Source organism: Chiloscyllium punctatum, chromosome 4 (assembly GCF_047496795.1).
Source record: "Chiloscyllium punctatum isolate Juve2018m chromosome 4, sChiPun1.3, whole genome shotgun sequence".
Classification (NCBI taxonomy): domain Eukaryota; kingdom Metazoa; phylum Chordata; class Chondrichthyes; order Orectolobiformes; family Hemiscylliidae; genus Chiloscyllium; species Chiloscyllium punctatum.
In genome coordinates this window covers 76,689,103-76,706,778 of record NC_092742.1, presented here as the reverse complement: position 1 = coordinate 76,706,778, position 17,676 = coordinate 76,689,103, and the positions used below count along the sequence as shown (strand labels likewise).

Genomic DNA, 17,676 nt, shown 5'->3' with positions numbered 1-17,676 from the left:
ATAGAGGGCATAGGTTTAGGATGAGAGGGGAAAGATATGAAAGAGACCTAAGGGGCATCTTTTTCATGCAGAGGGTGGTACGTATACGGAATGAGCTGCCAGAGGATGTGGTGGAGGCTGGTACAATTGCAACATTTAAAAGGCATTTGGATGGCTGTATGAATAGGAAGGGTTTGGAGGGATATGGGCTGAGTGCTGGCAGGTGGGACTAGATTGGTTGGGATAGCTGGTTGGCATGGACGAGTTGGACCAAAGGATCTGTTTCCATGCTGTACATCTCTATGACTCTATTCACGAGGATGTTGTCAGGGTTGCAGGACTTGAGCTATAAGGGAGAGGCTGAATAGGCTGGGGCTATTGTCCCCGGAGTTTTGGAGGCTGAGGGTTGAGCTCATAGAGGTTTACAAAATCATGAGGGGCATGGATAGCATGAATAGCCAAGGTCTTTTCCCAGGGATCAGAGAGTCCAAAACTAGAGATCATAAGTTGAAGAGAGGGGAAAAATTTAAAAGGAACCCGAGGAATAACATTTTCACGCAGAAGACAGTGCGTGTATGGAATGAGCTGCCAGAGGAGTTGGTGGAGGCTGGTTCAATTACAATATTTAAAAGGCATCTGGATAGGTATATAAATAGGAAGGTTATAGTGGACATGGGCAAAATACTGGCAAATGGATCTAGATTTATTTAGGTTGGCATGGACGAGTTGGATCAAAGGATCTGTTTCCGTGTATACAGCTCTATGACTATGTCAGGAAATGGGCATATGGCCCACCAATTACACATACCTCAGAACAGCTCCTGCAAGAATCTCAGACTGACATATGGATGAATATGCGTCAAAGAGAGTGCCTTCATTGGCATTTGCATTAGGGGCCTTCTGTCATTACGTAAATTCAGCAATTCTATGAAAATTTCCATTTAATGAGGTAAGAGTTTTTATAAGAACTGGGAGCTGGGATAGACCAATCATCCCTTCATGCCTGCACCAGGAATATTAGTGCCAAGCTGAATTTAATACAAAGCTCTCCCAAACACTGACTTCATTGCACTTTCTATTACCTCTCAGTTTGGTTACTGTTGGTTGTACTGGCAAGTTTTAATACGTGAAGTCTAAGTACAGATTGACACTGACATAGCTTTCCTATTGTCACCTTTACATAGAATTGGACACCAATTCTAAATTCAATAAGACAGGGAGAGAGATCTGGCATATTCCGTAGTTTTGAGAGGCGACTGTGACCACTTTTCTGAGTGTTACTGATGTTACTATCAATTACTGATGGAGTCAAGTTCCTCTGTCAACTGGTTCCTGACCTTTCATTTCCCCTCATTCTTGCCCTCAATTTCTCATCTTCACCTGCTGACTGATGGCCCTCTCGAAACATCTCCTATAACATTGGCTGGTGTCGAACAGTGAGCAAGAATACTGAACTGCAGGGGATCTAACAGTTTCTCCCAAATCCAGGACCTGCAACACCTAGAAGGACAGGAACAGAAAGTACCTGGAACAACTAAGTGATAAGAAGAAGAAGGAAGGTTACCTAAGGCTGAGGAGGCAAAAATCAGACAAGCTCTAGAGGGTTACAAGGTGGCCAGGAAGGAACTGAAGAACACACTTAGGAGAGCTAGAAAGGGGCATTAAAAAGCTTTAGTAGGGTAGGATTAAGGAAAACTCTAAGGCACTGTACACTTACATGAGGAACAAGAGGATGGCCAGACTGAGGGTAGGGCCAATCAGGGATAGTGAAGGGATCTTGTACCTGGAGTCGGAGGATGTAGGGGAGGTCCTTAATGAATACCTTGCTACAGTATTCACTAGTGAGAGGGACCTTGTCGTTTGTGAGGACAGCGTGAAACTGGCTGATATGTGCTCAAACAGGTTAATGTTAAGAAGCAGGATGTGCTGAAAATTTTGAAAAATATAAGAATAGATAAGTCCTCTGGGCCAGATGAGATATACCCAAGGTTACTAAAGGAAGTGAGGGAAGATTTGTGCCAGATGACTGGAGGGTGGGAAATGTTATTCTCCTGTTTAGGAAAGGAAATAGGGATAACCGTGGGAATTACAGACAAGTCAGTCTTCTGTTTGTGGTGGACAAGTTATTGGAGAGGATTCTGAGAGGCAGCATTTATGATTACTTGGAAAACCATAGTTTGATTAGAGATAGACAGGTGAGGGGCAGGTCATGCCTCACAAACCTTATTGAATTCTTTAAGAATGTGACAAAACACATTGATGAAGGTAGAGCAGTAGATGTGGTGTACATGGATTTAAACAAGGCATATGATAAGGTTTCCCATGGTAGGCTCATTCAGAAAGTAAGGAGACATGGGATACAGGGAAATTTGATTTTATGGATACAGAATTGGCTGGCCCATGGAAGACATAGGATGGGAGGAGATGGAAAGTATTTAGCCTGGAGCTCAGTGACCAGTGGTGTTCTGCAGGGATCTGTTCTGGGACCTCTGTTCTTTGTGATTCTTATAAATGACTTGGATGAGGATGTGGAAGGGAGCTAGGACTTTTCTCAATGAGCGAAGAGGATAAGAGGTGACTTACAGAGATGTACAAGGTGTTGAGGGGCACAGATAGAGTCCTTACAATTAAGTATAAGTCCTGCAAAGATTTGCTTACCCCAAATGCACAGAATCATAGAGATGTACAGAATGGAAACAGACCCTTCTGTCCAACTCGTCCAAGTTGACCAAATATCCCAACCCAATCTAGTCCCACCTGACAGCACCTGGCCCATGTCCCTCTAAACCTTTCCTATTCATATACCCATCCAGATGCCTTTTAAATGTTGCAATTGTACCAGCCTCCACCACTTCCTCTGGCAGCTCATTTCCATACATGTACCACCCCCTGCGTGAAAATGCTGCCCCTTAGGTCTCTTTTAATATCTTTCCCCTCTTACCCTAAACCTATGTGCCCTAGTTCTAGACTCCCCTACCCCAGGGAAAAGACTTTGTCTATTTATCCTATCTATGTCCCTCATGATTTTATAAACCTCTACAAGGTCACCCCTCAGCCTCCGACGCTCCAGGGAAAACAGCCCCAGCCTATTCAATCTCTCCCTATAGCTCAAATCCTCCAACCCTGACAACTTTGTAAATCTTTTCTGAACCCTCTCAGGTTTGACAACATCTTTCCGATAGGAAGGAGACCAGAACTGCATGCAATATTCCAAAAGTGGCCTAACCAATGTCCTGTACAGCCGCAACATGACCTTTCAACTCCTGTACTCAATACTCTGACCAATAAAGGAAACATACCAAACACCTTCTTCACTATCCTATCTACCTGCGACTCCACTTTCAAGGAGCTATGACCCTGCACTCCAAGATCTCTTTGTTCAGCAACACTTCCGAGGACCTTACCATTAAGTATAAGTCCTGCAAAGATTTGCTTTCCCAAAATGCAGCATGTCACATTTATCTAAATTCTATCTGCCACTTCTCAGCTCATTAGCCCATCTGGTCAAGATCCTGTTGTAATCTGAGGTAACCTTCTTTGCTGTCCACTACACCTCCAATTTTGGTGTCATCTGCAAACTTACTAACTATATCTCTTATGGTCACATCCAAATAGTCAGAGACTTTTCCCCAGGGCAGAAATGACTATCACAAGGGGGAATAATTTTAAGGTTATTGGAGGAAGGTTTAGGGGAGATGTTGGTCATAGGTTCTTTACACAGAGAGTGGTGGGTGCGTGGAATGCACTGCCAGAGGTGGCAGTAGAGTCAGACACATTAGGGACATGAAAATGTCACATGGATAATAGTAAAATGAAGGGTACGTAGTTTAATTTGACCTAGGAGTCAGATAAAAGGTCATCACAACATCAAGGGCTGTACTGTTCTATGTTCTTAACTACCATCTACAAATCGTCATTCTCCTGATTCACAGTCCTTTTATTGTCAGTGGATCAAAATCCTGGAATTCCCAACTTAATAATACATTGGCTATTGCAGCTAAAGGAGGAGCTCTTGGAGGCAGCTGTAAATCAGGCAATAATTGCCATCCAAGTCAGTGATTCCAAGATGGAAAGGAATGCAATAATATTTGTAAATATGACACGACCCGAACCCTCAAGAATGTATACATAGTGAGCACCCCCATTCATTAAAAGCAAGCTACAATAGGTACTGCAAATCTGAAACAGAACCAGGGAATGCTGGAATTACACAGTAAGTCTGACAGCATCTGTACAATGTGAAACAGTCAATATTTCAGAACAATGACCTTTCATCATAATTCCTGGCACTCCTATCTCAGAATGACACATTGAGAGGAAGTTGATTTCTGGAAATGCTAAAATCTTTATAGAAAGAAATGTTAGATCCTTACCTAAATTGAATAAAAGTTCCCAGCTTCCAATATTCTACATTGAATCATCAGAATCAACATGTGCTCTTAGTAAAATAAATGTCTTCTTCTCAAGCAATGAGTCACAGCATCTCAAAACAATTCATTTTTAACCCTACATTTTATAATAATCTCATTCCTTAGTTATGTTTATAGTCATGAAAGGAAGACAAAAGCCAACCTTAACCTGATTTTAATTTACAATGATTTTTAAATACATCTCACAATACACAGTTCAGACTTGCAAAATTAATACTCACAAGTAGTTTGCAAGGTTGTGCTCTTGTAAAGTATGTACCTCAAAACCATGTGGTATAGTGTCAAAGTAATCATTGCCGATTCCACAAATAAAGCATTTGGTCTGAAAGTCAAGAAAAAAACAAGCCATTTGAATCATTACCTCAACCTCTTTCCAATGCAAATAGCACTTAGCATTTCTTAAACTTCTGAGGGAACTGTCGTCATTTGGTGGGTATCTAACATGTCAGTAAATACCAACAGTCTTTGTATCAGTACAACACAAGATCATGAGGAATAGCAAGTAAATTTGCCAATGTTCAGCAAACTGCTCCCTTCAGCACAGGAGACACAACAAAAAAATTGGAGCAGAGGGTGGGTGGACAGTCAGAAGCTGGTCACTAATGTGGAAGCCCACTCTGTATAACATTGACATTTGAATCTTTGGATTTAAGATACAGAGAATGGAAGTCAATATCAATTCAATGAAATGGGTACGAACATAAAATATGATTAATAAGAAAAAACAGACCTCCATGTCTTCTCGCACTTGCTCCTGTTGGTCTCTCAGCTCACCAAAAGCATCAATGATCAAACCTAACCAGAGCCAAAACAGGTAGTGTAAGCAATATTTCAACAGTTTGCATTTTCCACTATATTGCCACTAATTGTCACACACATTCTTATATGGGCTGGTACATTAATAATATGTTATGATAAAAAATATTTTTAAACCTTCTTGATGCAATTATGTAATTAATTTTTGAACCATAGTCCTATATCCTTCTAGCCCTTTTAAACAATTTATTTACTTTTCATTATCAAATGCACATGTCAATGAATTATGCAATTCTAGGACAAATGTCAGGAAAGATGTAGCAAGCATTTTAGTTAATATACTCCCTAAATCATGATCACATAAGTAGGATCACTAATTCATTTGGATGTTCACTTACCTATGTACTTGTATCATTTTAACATTTTACGAATTTATTTACATGAATATGGATTTTTGCAGATGTCATCAGACTGGATTCCTTTAGATTCTATATTGTGTATAGTCAATACTAACAAAATTACAACGTATTAGTACTGCAGACAACCTACTCAAAGTATCTATGCTAGTGTTTATGCTCAACCTAACTCTCCTGCCACCCTGCTGCATTGAGCCCCAGGGACATATGCTTGTATTTCTTTCTCCTTCATGTGCTTCCCTAATTTCTCTGTAGATACACCTCTTGATTCACCACAACATATTCTAACCAGGCACTTTTCTGAATTCCCTATTGAGTTTATTTGTGATTATCTTATGTGGAAGTTAGTTCTGGATATGGAAATACTTTCTTCATGTCAACCCTATCAAACCTTTCCATGATGTTAAAAAAAACTTCTATCAGGTCACCCCCATGGTCTCTCTTTTCTGAACAGAACCCAGCTTTTGAATCTTTCCTAATTGGTACAGGATCTCAGTTAGTATTGTTCCAGCAATTTTCTTTATTACATCCTTTGCATCACTACAGACTTGTAGAGTGGTGCTCCTCAAAGTATATAATACCATTTTCTTTCTCTATGGTCCTTTAGCTGATTATGTGTATTCTTGTCATTATATGGAAATATAAACTATACAATGTTGTAAGTGTAGACTAACTAAGAGAATATCTGAAGGGGACTGGAACATAAAATTTGCATTTGACACCTTTCAGTACTTGGCAGAAATTCAAAACTGAAGAGTGAATAGCCCTAAAGTTTTTGTATAAAAGAATGTATTAAAAATAAGATTTCTTTATGGTAAGAAAACATACCCTGAATAATGGCCAGTAGGATGACAATGACGAAGAAGAAGAATGTGATGTCAAAGATAATTCGATACATTTCAGAAGGATCTCCAGCAGGATCTTCAATTTCATCCCCAATGCCACCTCCCGCTCTAACACCCACATACATGTGAAACAAGTAGCACTGAAAATCAAAGACAACAATATGTTACATATTGTCTGAGATTGAAATGTGTTACCAAGGCAGGAAGCATTGAATTATGACTGCAAGGTAGAAAATGAATCATTCACCATTCAATCAGTATACAGCAACAAGGTCCTTTAAACATTTTTGTTAACCAATTAGTTGATGCTGGCTGGCATTCTAAGTTCTCTTTACTGTTTCTGGTTTGGGGATATAGGATCACACCCTGATTGTTATCCGTTGGTCATCTGATGTATACGTTTAGGATCAGGTTGCCTGTGATGTCCCAAATGATTAATGGCATACTGACATTTAATGCTTGGGGGCGTTACATACTCCTTCAGGTCTGTTTCCAGCACTGGAGCATTTAAATAGAATACCCAGAACACCACCTTTCCACCTATCCCAAAGGTTCACCATAACAGAAGGTGTGCAGGTTGAAACATTGGAAATTTATCCATGTATGAGCAATTAATGACTCTCAAGCTTGGTATAAGCTCAGTCAATATTAATAATACTCTGGTATGACATAATATGGTTGGTGTGGGCAAGTAACAGTAGGCAGCCTGTTAAAAATTTTTTTTAAATAGGAAGGAGGGGATAATATCTTCAAAGATATTATCCAGTGCACATCAGGGATATCCCACCATCCCCAGAAGATTGTTCAGTAAACTTCACAGTATTCAGTAATCGGGGTGAGGGGGCTACATGAATGGGCTGGTTGTGGTCAGGACCAATGATAAGGACGATCAATGAGATTTTATCAAAAAGAGAGAGACAGAAATATGACAAAACAATCAGTTCCCAGATTGAGGAAATCTACACCCATCGATTGCATGATAATTTCAGATAACCAGGGGCTTTAACCTGGGTGGAGCCATTTGGTTCTATGGCAGGGAAGGAAACCCTGATTGGAGGGATTCAACTATGGAGTTTTGGGAAGGTTTTAGGGGCAATAACATACTCAAGAACTTTGGAGATGGGTCAGCAGTTTTGCAAGGAGTCATGTGTTGATTTTCTTTCAGGAGAGGAGTGATGCCAGCAGACTTGAAGAGTGGAGTCCAGCAACCAGAGGGAGAGGAACCATTAACACTGTAAGTTAACATGGGGACTAAGAAGGGGCAGGCTGGTGGGTCACCAGGTTAATGGGAGTAAGATTGAGAGAACTGGATGTGGGTTTCTCAGAAAGGTTAAGCATGAAGAGGACTTGAGGGGTAATCAGTAGTTTACAAGATAAAGATATGAAGGATACAAGACAGAGGAGAAGAGTTCAAGAGGAGGGCCTGCAATAAGAAAAAGAAGCTGAAGGTCCTGTTTGCTGTCAAGCCAAATCTGGAAATGGGGAACAGTCTTAGAAGACAAATTCGGGGCCTAGACATAATTTCTGTGATCTGGCAATCGATGCAAAATTACTTGATTGCCAAGTCATTTTAAATTGAACCTAAGTGATCCAGGGAAAAAAAAGTCTTACATGGGGAATGACCAAGGCAAGAGTATGGTTTTAATGGCGACTTGAAAATGGAGTTCAGGGTGCACTTAAGCACTTGCATAGAAGTCAAGCAAAATGGAGGGCCAAAGGGGTGACCTGAACAAGGGGGAGACTGGCAACAAGGAAGTCAGGTTGCTTCTCATAAACAAGCAGCAATGAGTTACCTTGATCAGCCTTTCAGAGAATACAAAACAAGGCTAAGAAAGAATCAGTAAGCTTATCTCAGAGTCAGCAACAGCAGAGGGAGTGTAGGAAGGTTGCGGACTGCTGAAAAGTTGGGGTAAAACTTTGGTACCTAGGAGGGAGACGACTTAAAGGAGACATGACAACAGGGAAAGGGTGTTCGACCTGAGGGAGTATTGTGGAAGAAAAGGAAAAAGAAAATGGAAACGGAACGTTTATATTCAGAACGGCAGTTAAAATGTGCACGTGACTGCAGACAGGTAAATTCAGGTTATGTAGCAATGCAGCTACTGAGCCATACTTTAATTGGAAGCACTCTCATCTCAAAATGTGGTAGTTGAAAACTTCAAACGGTTTTATGATCTGTAAATCTCTTTGGATGTTGTTGTTGTGAAAGGTGCAAGTCTTTCTTTAAATAAAGAGAGGGGCTCAGTCATATTAAACAATAACAATATTCTTTATAATTCAGTAATGAATTGGCAGTCACTTGAGGAAGACCTTCATGAAGTTAGATCTCATAAATAGCAAAGATGGATTATGCTATACTCTGTACGTCACAGATGAGTGAACTCATTAATATCTGTGACTCTTTATTCTGAATACACAGGTTTCACATTCCTGGAACTGAATATCTATGGTATATGCACCATATCCACAAAGTGGACAAATAAATACCGTCATCATATCATCGCATTTCATGTCTGGTTCATCTTCATCCTCACTCTTGTTGTAAAATTTGCGGAAGAAATTGAAAGCAACCACTGTGTATAGATACACCACGACAGCCAGGAGGCCCACAGTCAGCACAAGCTGCCCAAAACAAGAAGCAATGTTTTCAAATGAGGGAATGCCAATATTTAATCAAGAGGAAAGGCTCAACTTGAGCAAGGTCAGAACATGTACATGCAGAAATATACATTCTGTATCAAATATTACACCTTCCCTTCCATGCTTTACATTGGGATGAATATTTATTTTTAAAATGGATCTTTCAAATGTTAGCATCAGTAGTTCACAGTTAGATTCAGCATCATTATGGAAAGGGACAAAAAGAGGCTAGGAGACAGGAGCAGAGATTCACTGACCAGACTGTCTATCCTGAGTGTCGCATCCACTTGGTGTTAATGTACTCACAAAATACCTTTGGATTTTCCTTGATTTTACCGACCAACAGACTTATATATCTCTTTGCTTTCCTAATTGCCCTTATGTACTTTCTATACTCCACTAAGCTTCTTAAAACAATAATGACAATTTTTGTAAAAATACCATCTCTGTCTCTGCATTATCTGGCCACATATACTTCTCTAGATTTCTCTGGGATTCCAGAATTGGCAACACCACTTTTCTGTTTAATGGGGATGTGTCTACATTGTGATCATAGCATCTTGCTGTGGAATGCCAGCCACTGACTTTCCTTCAAATGGCTGTGTCCTGACATCCTTTGCAAATCTATCGGCAGCATTCTAAGGTTTGCCTCCCTCAACCCAGTCAGGATTGGGTCTATTAGGGACATATGCGGTAATTTGTACATGGAGGCAGAACATGTGAGTGGGGTTTTAAATGAGTATTTTGTCTGTGTCATCACAGAAAGGCATGATGCAGACTTTCAATTTAAAGAGGAGGATTGTGAAAATCAGCATAGCCAGGAAGGAGAAACTGAGAGAATCAGCAAACATTTATTCAAAAAGGCTATGAGGAATAGGCCAAATAATGATAGACAAGTCAGTCTGTGGGCCCTCTGCAATACTAGCACAACCTTCCTTAGATATGGGGCCCAAACCTGTTCACGATATTCCAAATGCAGTCTGACCAGAGCTGTACACAGTCTCTGGTCAGTGAATCTCTGCTCCTGTATCCTAGCCTCTTGAAATGAACGCTTTCAGTCCATTTTTCAACTCAACCTGCAGACTAGTCTTCAGAGAATGCTAAACTAGGACTCTTTAAGTGCTTCAGATTTCTGAAGACATTCCCTATTTAGAAAACAGTCTGTGGCTACATTCTTCAAACCAAAGTGTATAACCTCTGCTAGCTTCCCCTAGCACAGAGATCAAATACCACAGGCTCACAGATTTAAGATGATTGCCAAACGGATTTAGAGGGGGCATGAGGAAAATATTTTATCACACAGAGGGTGTTAGGTTTCTGGAAATTGTTACAGTTTGGTAGTTGAGGTGGAAAGCCTCGATGTGTTTGAAAGGAATCTTGAACTGCATCTAAAGCATTGTAACCTGCAAGGCCACGGTTCATGTGTGGGAAAATATATACGACTAAATGCACAGTTAATTTATTCAGCTGGCACAGACACACGAAACTGAATGGCCTCTTTCTGTGCTGTAACCTTTCTACATTTATATGATCTATTAAAGGAACAACAGTTAGGTAGATAAAAACTGTGCTCTCCCAATTGCAACTGTCCCTCCATCAGCATGTCCTTTTTCAACTGGAGAGAAATATGGACCCCTAACACTCAGCATGGAAGCTGTTTTATTCCCGATGTGCATTAAATGACCTGAATTTGAGTACACAGAATACAATTTCAAAGTTCACAGACAGAACAAGACTCACTGGTGTTTAGCATGTGGGATTGTTGCACACTTCAGAAATGACATCAACTAGTGAAATAACCAGTAAAATGCCAAATTATATTTGTTGCAGAGGAGTGACAGATGAAGCTTTTTACAATAAAAAGTGAATTAAAGGCAGCAATGTGAACAAAAGGAAGAAATTAAAAGTGGTGCAGGAACAGAGAGCGCTCAAATTTTACATAGAAAAGCTGTTAAAGTTGTAGAACAAGGCTATAAAATAAATATATTTTGTCTTTGGCTTTATAAACTTAAACAAAAGAGCAGAAGAATAAGGAGGTTATGCTAGAGCTTCATAAATTACTACTTATGCACAAGTTTAAGTATTGTATTCATTCCTGGGATCACAGTTTAGAAAAACATAAAGGCTTTGGAAAAGGTGCAAAGGAAGATTGATTAGAATAATACCAAGATAGGACTATTCAGTTACATGGAGAGACTGAGATTGTTCTTTTTAGAGAAGCTACAGCTCTGGAGATGTAGCTGAGGTGCTCAAAGTCATTAAAGGTTCTGAAAGTATGAACAAGGAGAAATACTTCTGGTGACAGGAGAGTTAGTTGTTATAAAACCATAGGATATTGGGGTAGAAATAGGCCATTCAGCCCAATGCGTCTGCTCTGCCATTGGATTGTGCCTAATACATTTTCAGCTCCATTCTCCTGCCTTCTCCCATAACCTTTGATCTCCTTACTAATCAAGAACTTATCTATCTCTGTCTCAAATACACTCAATGACTTGGCCTCTGCGGCAATGAGATCCACAGATTATTTACTTTCTGGCTGAAGAAATTACTCCTCATCTCAGTTCTAAACGGTTGTCCCTTCACTCTGCGGCTGTGCCGTCATGTCCCTCCTACTGGTGGAAACATCTTCTCCATGTCCACTATATTCAGATCTCTCAGTACTCTGTAAGTTTCAATCAGATTCCCTGTATCCAAACTCCATCGAGTACAGACCCAGACTCCTCAACAACTCCTCATGTGACAAGCCTTTCATCCCAGGATCATTCTTATAACCCTCCTCTGAACCCCCTCATGTTCTTCCTTAGATACATTATAATGATTCCAAGCCAGTTGGTGAAGTATGAAACCAAATTTTTGATAGGTTTATTTGCAGAATATGGCATTACTTCTGTCTGCTTCTTATCAGTGTCTCAATGGTCTCCTTTTGTAAGTGCTCTGAATATTTAGTCTTTGCCTTTCATCTGCTTATTGTAAGAAGATAATAAACATACTAACAATATCAGCACCTGGCACAATGGGCTGAATGGCCTTCTTCAATGATCAAAATATGGAACAGACTCCCAGATGCAGATGTTCAGATGAATAATCATAAAATCCCTACAATGTGGAAGCAGGCCATTTGGCCCATTGAATCAACACTGACCCTCCGAACAGCATCCATTAACCTATATATCCCTTGACACTACAGGGCAATTTAGCACGACCAATCTGCCTAACCTGTACATCTTTAGACAGTGGGAGGAAACCCATGCAGACACGGAGAGAATGAGTAAACTCCACACAGACAATCGCCTGAGGCTGGAATCGAACCTGGGTCCCTGGTGCTATGAGACAGCAGTGTTAAGCACATCATCCCCAAATCTCAAATACCTTTGTAAATATTAGAATCTGCAACAGATGGGAGTTCTGGATGAATGAACTAAATTGGACAGAACGTCTTTCTCGTCTGCAAAGTTCCTCTTGCAATTTGATGTAAGTCAGGCGCTATGATTTTTCTAAAGTGCTCACCTGCTTGCCATTGTGAGTTACAGATGATAATATGGTACGGAGTGTTTTAAATCCCATAGCAATATCCAACAAGTGGGCAGCAAAGAAAAAGTTGTTGTAGTGACCCAAAATGGACATAGTGGTGTACCAAGTTAAGTACAAGAATGACTGTAAAAAGAAAACAGAAATTTAAATATTAGCTACATTAGAAACTTTTACAACCATTAATTGCCACAATTAAAATGTTTCCATTTGTGTAAAATGAAAAAAAAACTTGCAACTTGGATACAAAACACACTTATCAGTTTAATGAAATGCTGACATTAATATTGGTAGCAAATTTCAATCCTTGGGCAATTGCAATGAAATGACACAGTTCCTTGGGTCACAGCTGTATTTTCTTACCAGATATGTGGAATACCCAAGGATCAGTTTCTATATCTTCCTGAAGTCAGGAATTGAAGTGATTAATTGCCAATTCTTTGTTTTTTTTCCCTTCAGTAAATTTAAATTTTTCATCTAGAACTCGATCCACAGAATTTTCCTAACACAGGAAGTGATTGGATTTGGTCATCATTCAGAGCCCTGGGAGAAATTTACTTTCCTGGTGCCCCTGAAGTTTTGTAGAGTGAACTCAATTTTGGAAAGCTTCCAGAAACTTGTTTTGAGACCTTGGAAACATTGGGACACGTCTGCTGAGTGGTTGGGAGCATTGACAATTAGGTTGAATGTTTTGACAGATAAATGTCTTTACTAGATGTAGTTTTATTAGTTAAATATATCTTCTCTGCTTTGGTTGATCAGCTATGTCCTGAAAAGACTAAATTTCAGACCTTTACATTGTACAGCATTGTGTCAGTGTTGAAAACACATCTGTTTTGCTATTGGTAGAGGTGTTATATATCTCAAAAAAATAATGTTAATGTCTGGATATTAATGTCTGGATCTTAAGTAATTTAAACGCCCACAATGCTTTAAGTTTTCAAAATGCATGTTTTACTCAGAAAAATGTACTAGCTCCTAAACAGCTTTCGTTGATAAGTCATCTGCTGTACTTTGGAAAAACATGATACACAAGTGATTTTTCAGTTTTGTAGGCTCCACTGTTTGCAATTGCATGGGTTAATTAAAACATCTGAGCCTGTTGTGAATGTTGAGCTTAGCATCAGATGGCAAGAAGCACATATCTCAGCAAGGGGTTATTTCTATAGTTTGACAGTTTCAATAGATTATTAAAGGATTAATCGTCTTTGAATGATTGCGTTTTTGAATGACAAGTTTATTAGTTTGCTTGAGACATATTTTCCAAAAGACTTTGAATTAATTAATGAGGTACATGATAGATTTGGGTGGATAGCTATGGAGGATATAGTTGAGATATAAGAGGGAGTGAAGGAGGCATAGGTGCTGGTGGGGAGAGAAGGATAAGCATTGAAGGGGAGAGTGTATGAATGATGTTGGAGAGTTGTTCTGAAGTATCAGGGAACCAAGCCAAGCCTTGTAAAAACCCTAAACCTGCACAGCTTCAGTACTACCTCTGTAGTTGAGTAACTGGAATCCTGCCTGCCCACATCTCCAGGAGACAAAATTAAGTTGAGACAGGCACAGCAGACTGGCTTGAGTTTCCAAAGTCAGGAAAAAACAAGACTTGCATTTCTTGAACCTCCTCAAAGAAAGCTAGAATTCTGTTCCGTTCTTCCAAATCAATCAAACTTTGAATGTCACACTTTTAACTGGCTGAAAGAAACTGAGACAAATGATAAGATTTTCTCCTAAAGTACTGTCAATGCTGGTCACCTGTATTACTGAAAATACTCAACAGCTCAAGCAGAATCTGTGGAGAGGAACAGAGCCAATGCTTTACATCGATGAGCTTTCATCATAAATGAGAAAGATAAAACAGTGAGTGGGATGAGGCATAAAGAGCAAAAAGGATGGTTTTGGATAAGGATACAAAACACCTCTCTTGTCATTTAGTCACTCCTGTATTCCATCCAATTATAGTTCTTTCTTTTTGTTTTAATTTTCACTCTCAACCCATTCTCTGCCTCTGTTGTTACTTTAGAGGGAGTTCGTGTGATACAGTGGGTAGCATCCTTACATCTGATCCATATTCAAGTCCAACAAGACCTCATGGCCATGGAATGTGTGTACTTAATATGGCCAAACAAGTATTATAAATGGTGCACCTCAAGTGCACCATTTCCATAACCAGTGAAAAGTCATAGATCTGAACCATTAACTACTCATCTCTCTGTAGATACTGCCTGATTTGCTGAATATTTTCCAGCATTTTCTACTTTGTTCTCTGAAAGAAACAATTTGGAACTGTATTTCAGCCAAAGAGGGGATGGATTTTAACTCATCTGAACTAAAATTGTCACCAAAGGCAAACAAGATCAGTAAAGTTCATTACAATACTTACACCAATAAGAATACCAAAAATTATGTCATAAATTCTGGAAGTCAGAATAAGATGCAAAAAAAAATGGACTAAGATGATAAGGAGAGACAAAGCAGAGGTTTTAGAATTATAAATATTAAAATTTTGAAGTGCTCATTTTATTAACAGTACAGTAATTAAAGTTTCTTGCTACAAAAGTCCTGTAATAGTTAATTTGTAATGCTATCCTGTAAACTGAATTTTAGAAACAATATTAATCATTACAGAGTTTGGTGGCATAAGTCAACTGTAGCAGTCCAAGTGCAAACAGTCTTGCATTTTAGTTTGGAAATTGTTGGATTGCTAAATTGCAACATTAATGTAAAACAATATTTTATTCACATGTGGGTTGTGAGAAATCATGACATGTCCAACATTTCTTGCCCATCTCTAACTGCCCTTGAGGTGGTGACTGTTGCAGTCCAGGTGGTCGAGGTACACCCGTAGGAAAGGAGTGTTAAGGTTTTGACCCAGCTACAGTGAGGCAATGACTAGATAGTTCCACATCAGGATGGTGAGTAATCACATGACACCAGGTTATAATCCAGTGGGTTTATTTGAAAACACTAGCTTTTGGAGTGCTGCTCCTTTATCAGGTGTTAGTGAGAAAGGTTTTTTTTTAGGTCCTCTCTTACTAACACCTGATGAAAGAGCAGTGCTCTGAAAGCTAGTCTTTTTAAATAAACCGACTGGAATATAACCTGGTGTTGTGTGATTTTTGATCTTGTTCAACCCAGTCCAACACCAGCACCTCCATGTCAAGGCTGGTGACTGACTTAGGCCATGAAATGTGTGTTCTTAATATGGCCAAACAAGTATTATAAATGGTGCACCTCAAGTTATAGCCACTGTTTTTAGGCTAGCAATCTGCTCCAGAAAAAAAGTGGAATTTGCTGGTGATGACTTTCGCATGATACTGTTTGTGTTTCAAAGTTATTGAGGCTGTCTATTTAGAAGCTTCTGCTAGAGCCCGAGTGAGTTACAGCAGTGCATCTGTAAATGATACACTCTGCGGTCACCTATCAGTGGTGGCATATGGTTGTGAAAATATAAGTTGGTAGATGCATCAAGCGGGCTGCTTCTCCTGAATGATATTGAGTTTCCAGAGTGTTGTTGGAACTGTACTCATCCAGGCAAGTGGTTTACATTCCACCACTCTTCTGATCTGTGACTCAGAGATGGTAGACTGGCACTGGGGACACAGGAGGGGAGTTACTCACCAAAGAATTCCTAGCCTCTGACTTGCTCTTGTAGCAACAGTTATAGGGCTGGTCCAGTTCAGTTTCAGGTCAATACTAAACTACCAGTATGGAGAAAGTAGGACTGCAGATGCTGAAGATCAGAGTCGAAAAGTGTGGCGCTGGAAAAGCACAGCGAGTCAGGCAGCATCCGAGGAGCAGGAGAATCTACGTTTCAGGCATAAGCCCTTCCTGATGAAGGGCTTATGCCTGAAACATCAATTCTATTGCTCCTTGGATGCTGCCTCATCTGCTATGCTTTTCCAGTGCCACACTTTTCAATGGTAACCACCACCAGTGGGGATTTAGCAATGGTGATGTCATTAAATGTCAAGGGGCAATGGGTTGTTTTTTTCTTGCTGGGCATAGACATTGACACTGTGTGACATGTATGCTACTTACCACTTATCACCCAAGCCTAGGTGTGTTCTGGGTATGTTGCACATGGATATAGATTGCTTTAGTATCTGAGAAGCTGTGAATATGCTGAACATTGTGCAGTCATCAGTAAATCTCTCCACATGACCTTATAATGGAGGAAAGGTAACTGGTGAAGCAGCTGAAGATTTTTGGGCCAAGGACCCTGAGGAACTCCTGGAGTAATGTTCTGGCTCTAAAATGTCTCAAATCACTTTCATCTTCCTTTGTGCCAAGGAAAACTCCAACCAAAGGTTAATTTCTCCCAATTCCCACTGACTCCAGTTTTATTCAGGATTCTTATTGCCACTCACTGTCAAATGCTGCTTTAATGTCAAGGGCTGTCACTTTACCTCACCTCTGGAATTCAACTCTTTTGTCTATGTTTAGACCAAGACTGAAATGAGGACAAGAGCTGATTGCTCCCAGTGGAACCCAAGCAGAGTACCAGTAACAAGTTATTCCTTTGGAAGTGCTGCTTGATAGCACTACTGACAAACCCTTTCATCATATTGTTGGTGATTGAGAGGAAACTGATAAGGCAATTATTGGTCAGGTTAGCTTTGTCTTGCTTTTTGTGGGCAGGCCATATTTAGGCAATTGTCCATATTGCTGAGTCAATACCAGAGTTATAGCTTCAAACCTTTTCTTCCCACTCCCATCACCCCAATCCTCCCATCCCTCCCCCTCACTGTCTTGATTAACTACAATTTTGGAAAGGCTCTTTATGGTTACACATGGTCAAATGATCCCTCAATGTCACTCTCAGCTCACCTCCTGAATTCAACTCCTCTGTTCACATTTGGACTATGATATGATGAGGTCAGGAGCCATGTGGCCCTAGTGGAGCCCAAACTGTTCATTGGTGAGCAGGTTATTGCTGAGCAAGTGACACTTGATAGTACTGCAAATGATATCTTCCATGATTTATCTAATGGGGCAGTATTTGCCGGATCTGACTTGTCCTGCCTATTGTGGAGGGGACTTGCTCCAATGTAATTTTTCACATTATTGCGTAGATTGTCA

General features: G+C 39.9%; 1 protein-coding gene across 9 annotated transcripts in view; it reads right to left on the bottom strand.

Annotated features, from left to right (window-relative positions):
• The window catches only part of ryr3 (ryanodine receptor 3), a 382,820-nt gene that overhangs the window by 10,120 nt on the left and 355,024 nt on the right, over positions 1-17,676 (bottom strand). For all 9 annotated transcript variants that reach the window (XM_072569064.1, XM_072569065.1, XM_072569067.1 and 6 more), the window contains 5 exons: positions 12,574-12,720; positions 8,914-9,048; positions 6,410-6,566; positions 5,140-5,204; positions 4,631-4,731 (listed from right to left, as the gene is read on the bottom strand). In XM_072569064.1, coding sequence (XP_072425165.1) covers positions 4,631-4,731; positions 5,140-5,204; positions 6,410-6,566; positions 8,914-9,048; positions 12,574-12,720 — 605 coding nt within the window. The remainder of the gene's footprint in view (positions 1-4,630; positions 4,732-5,139; positions 5,205-6,409; positions 6,567-8,913; positions 9,049-12,573; positions 12,721-17,676) is intronic.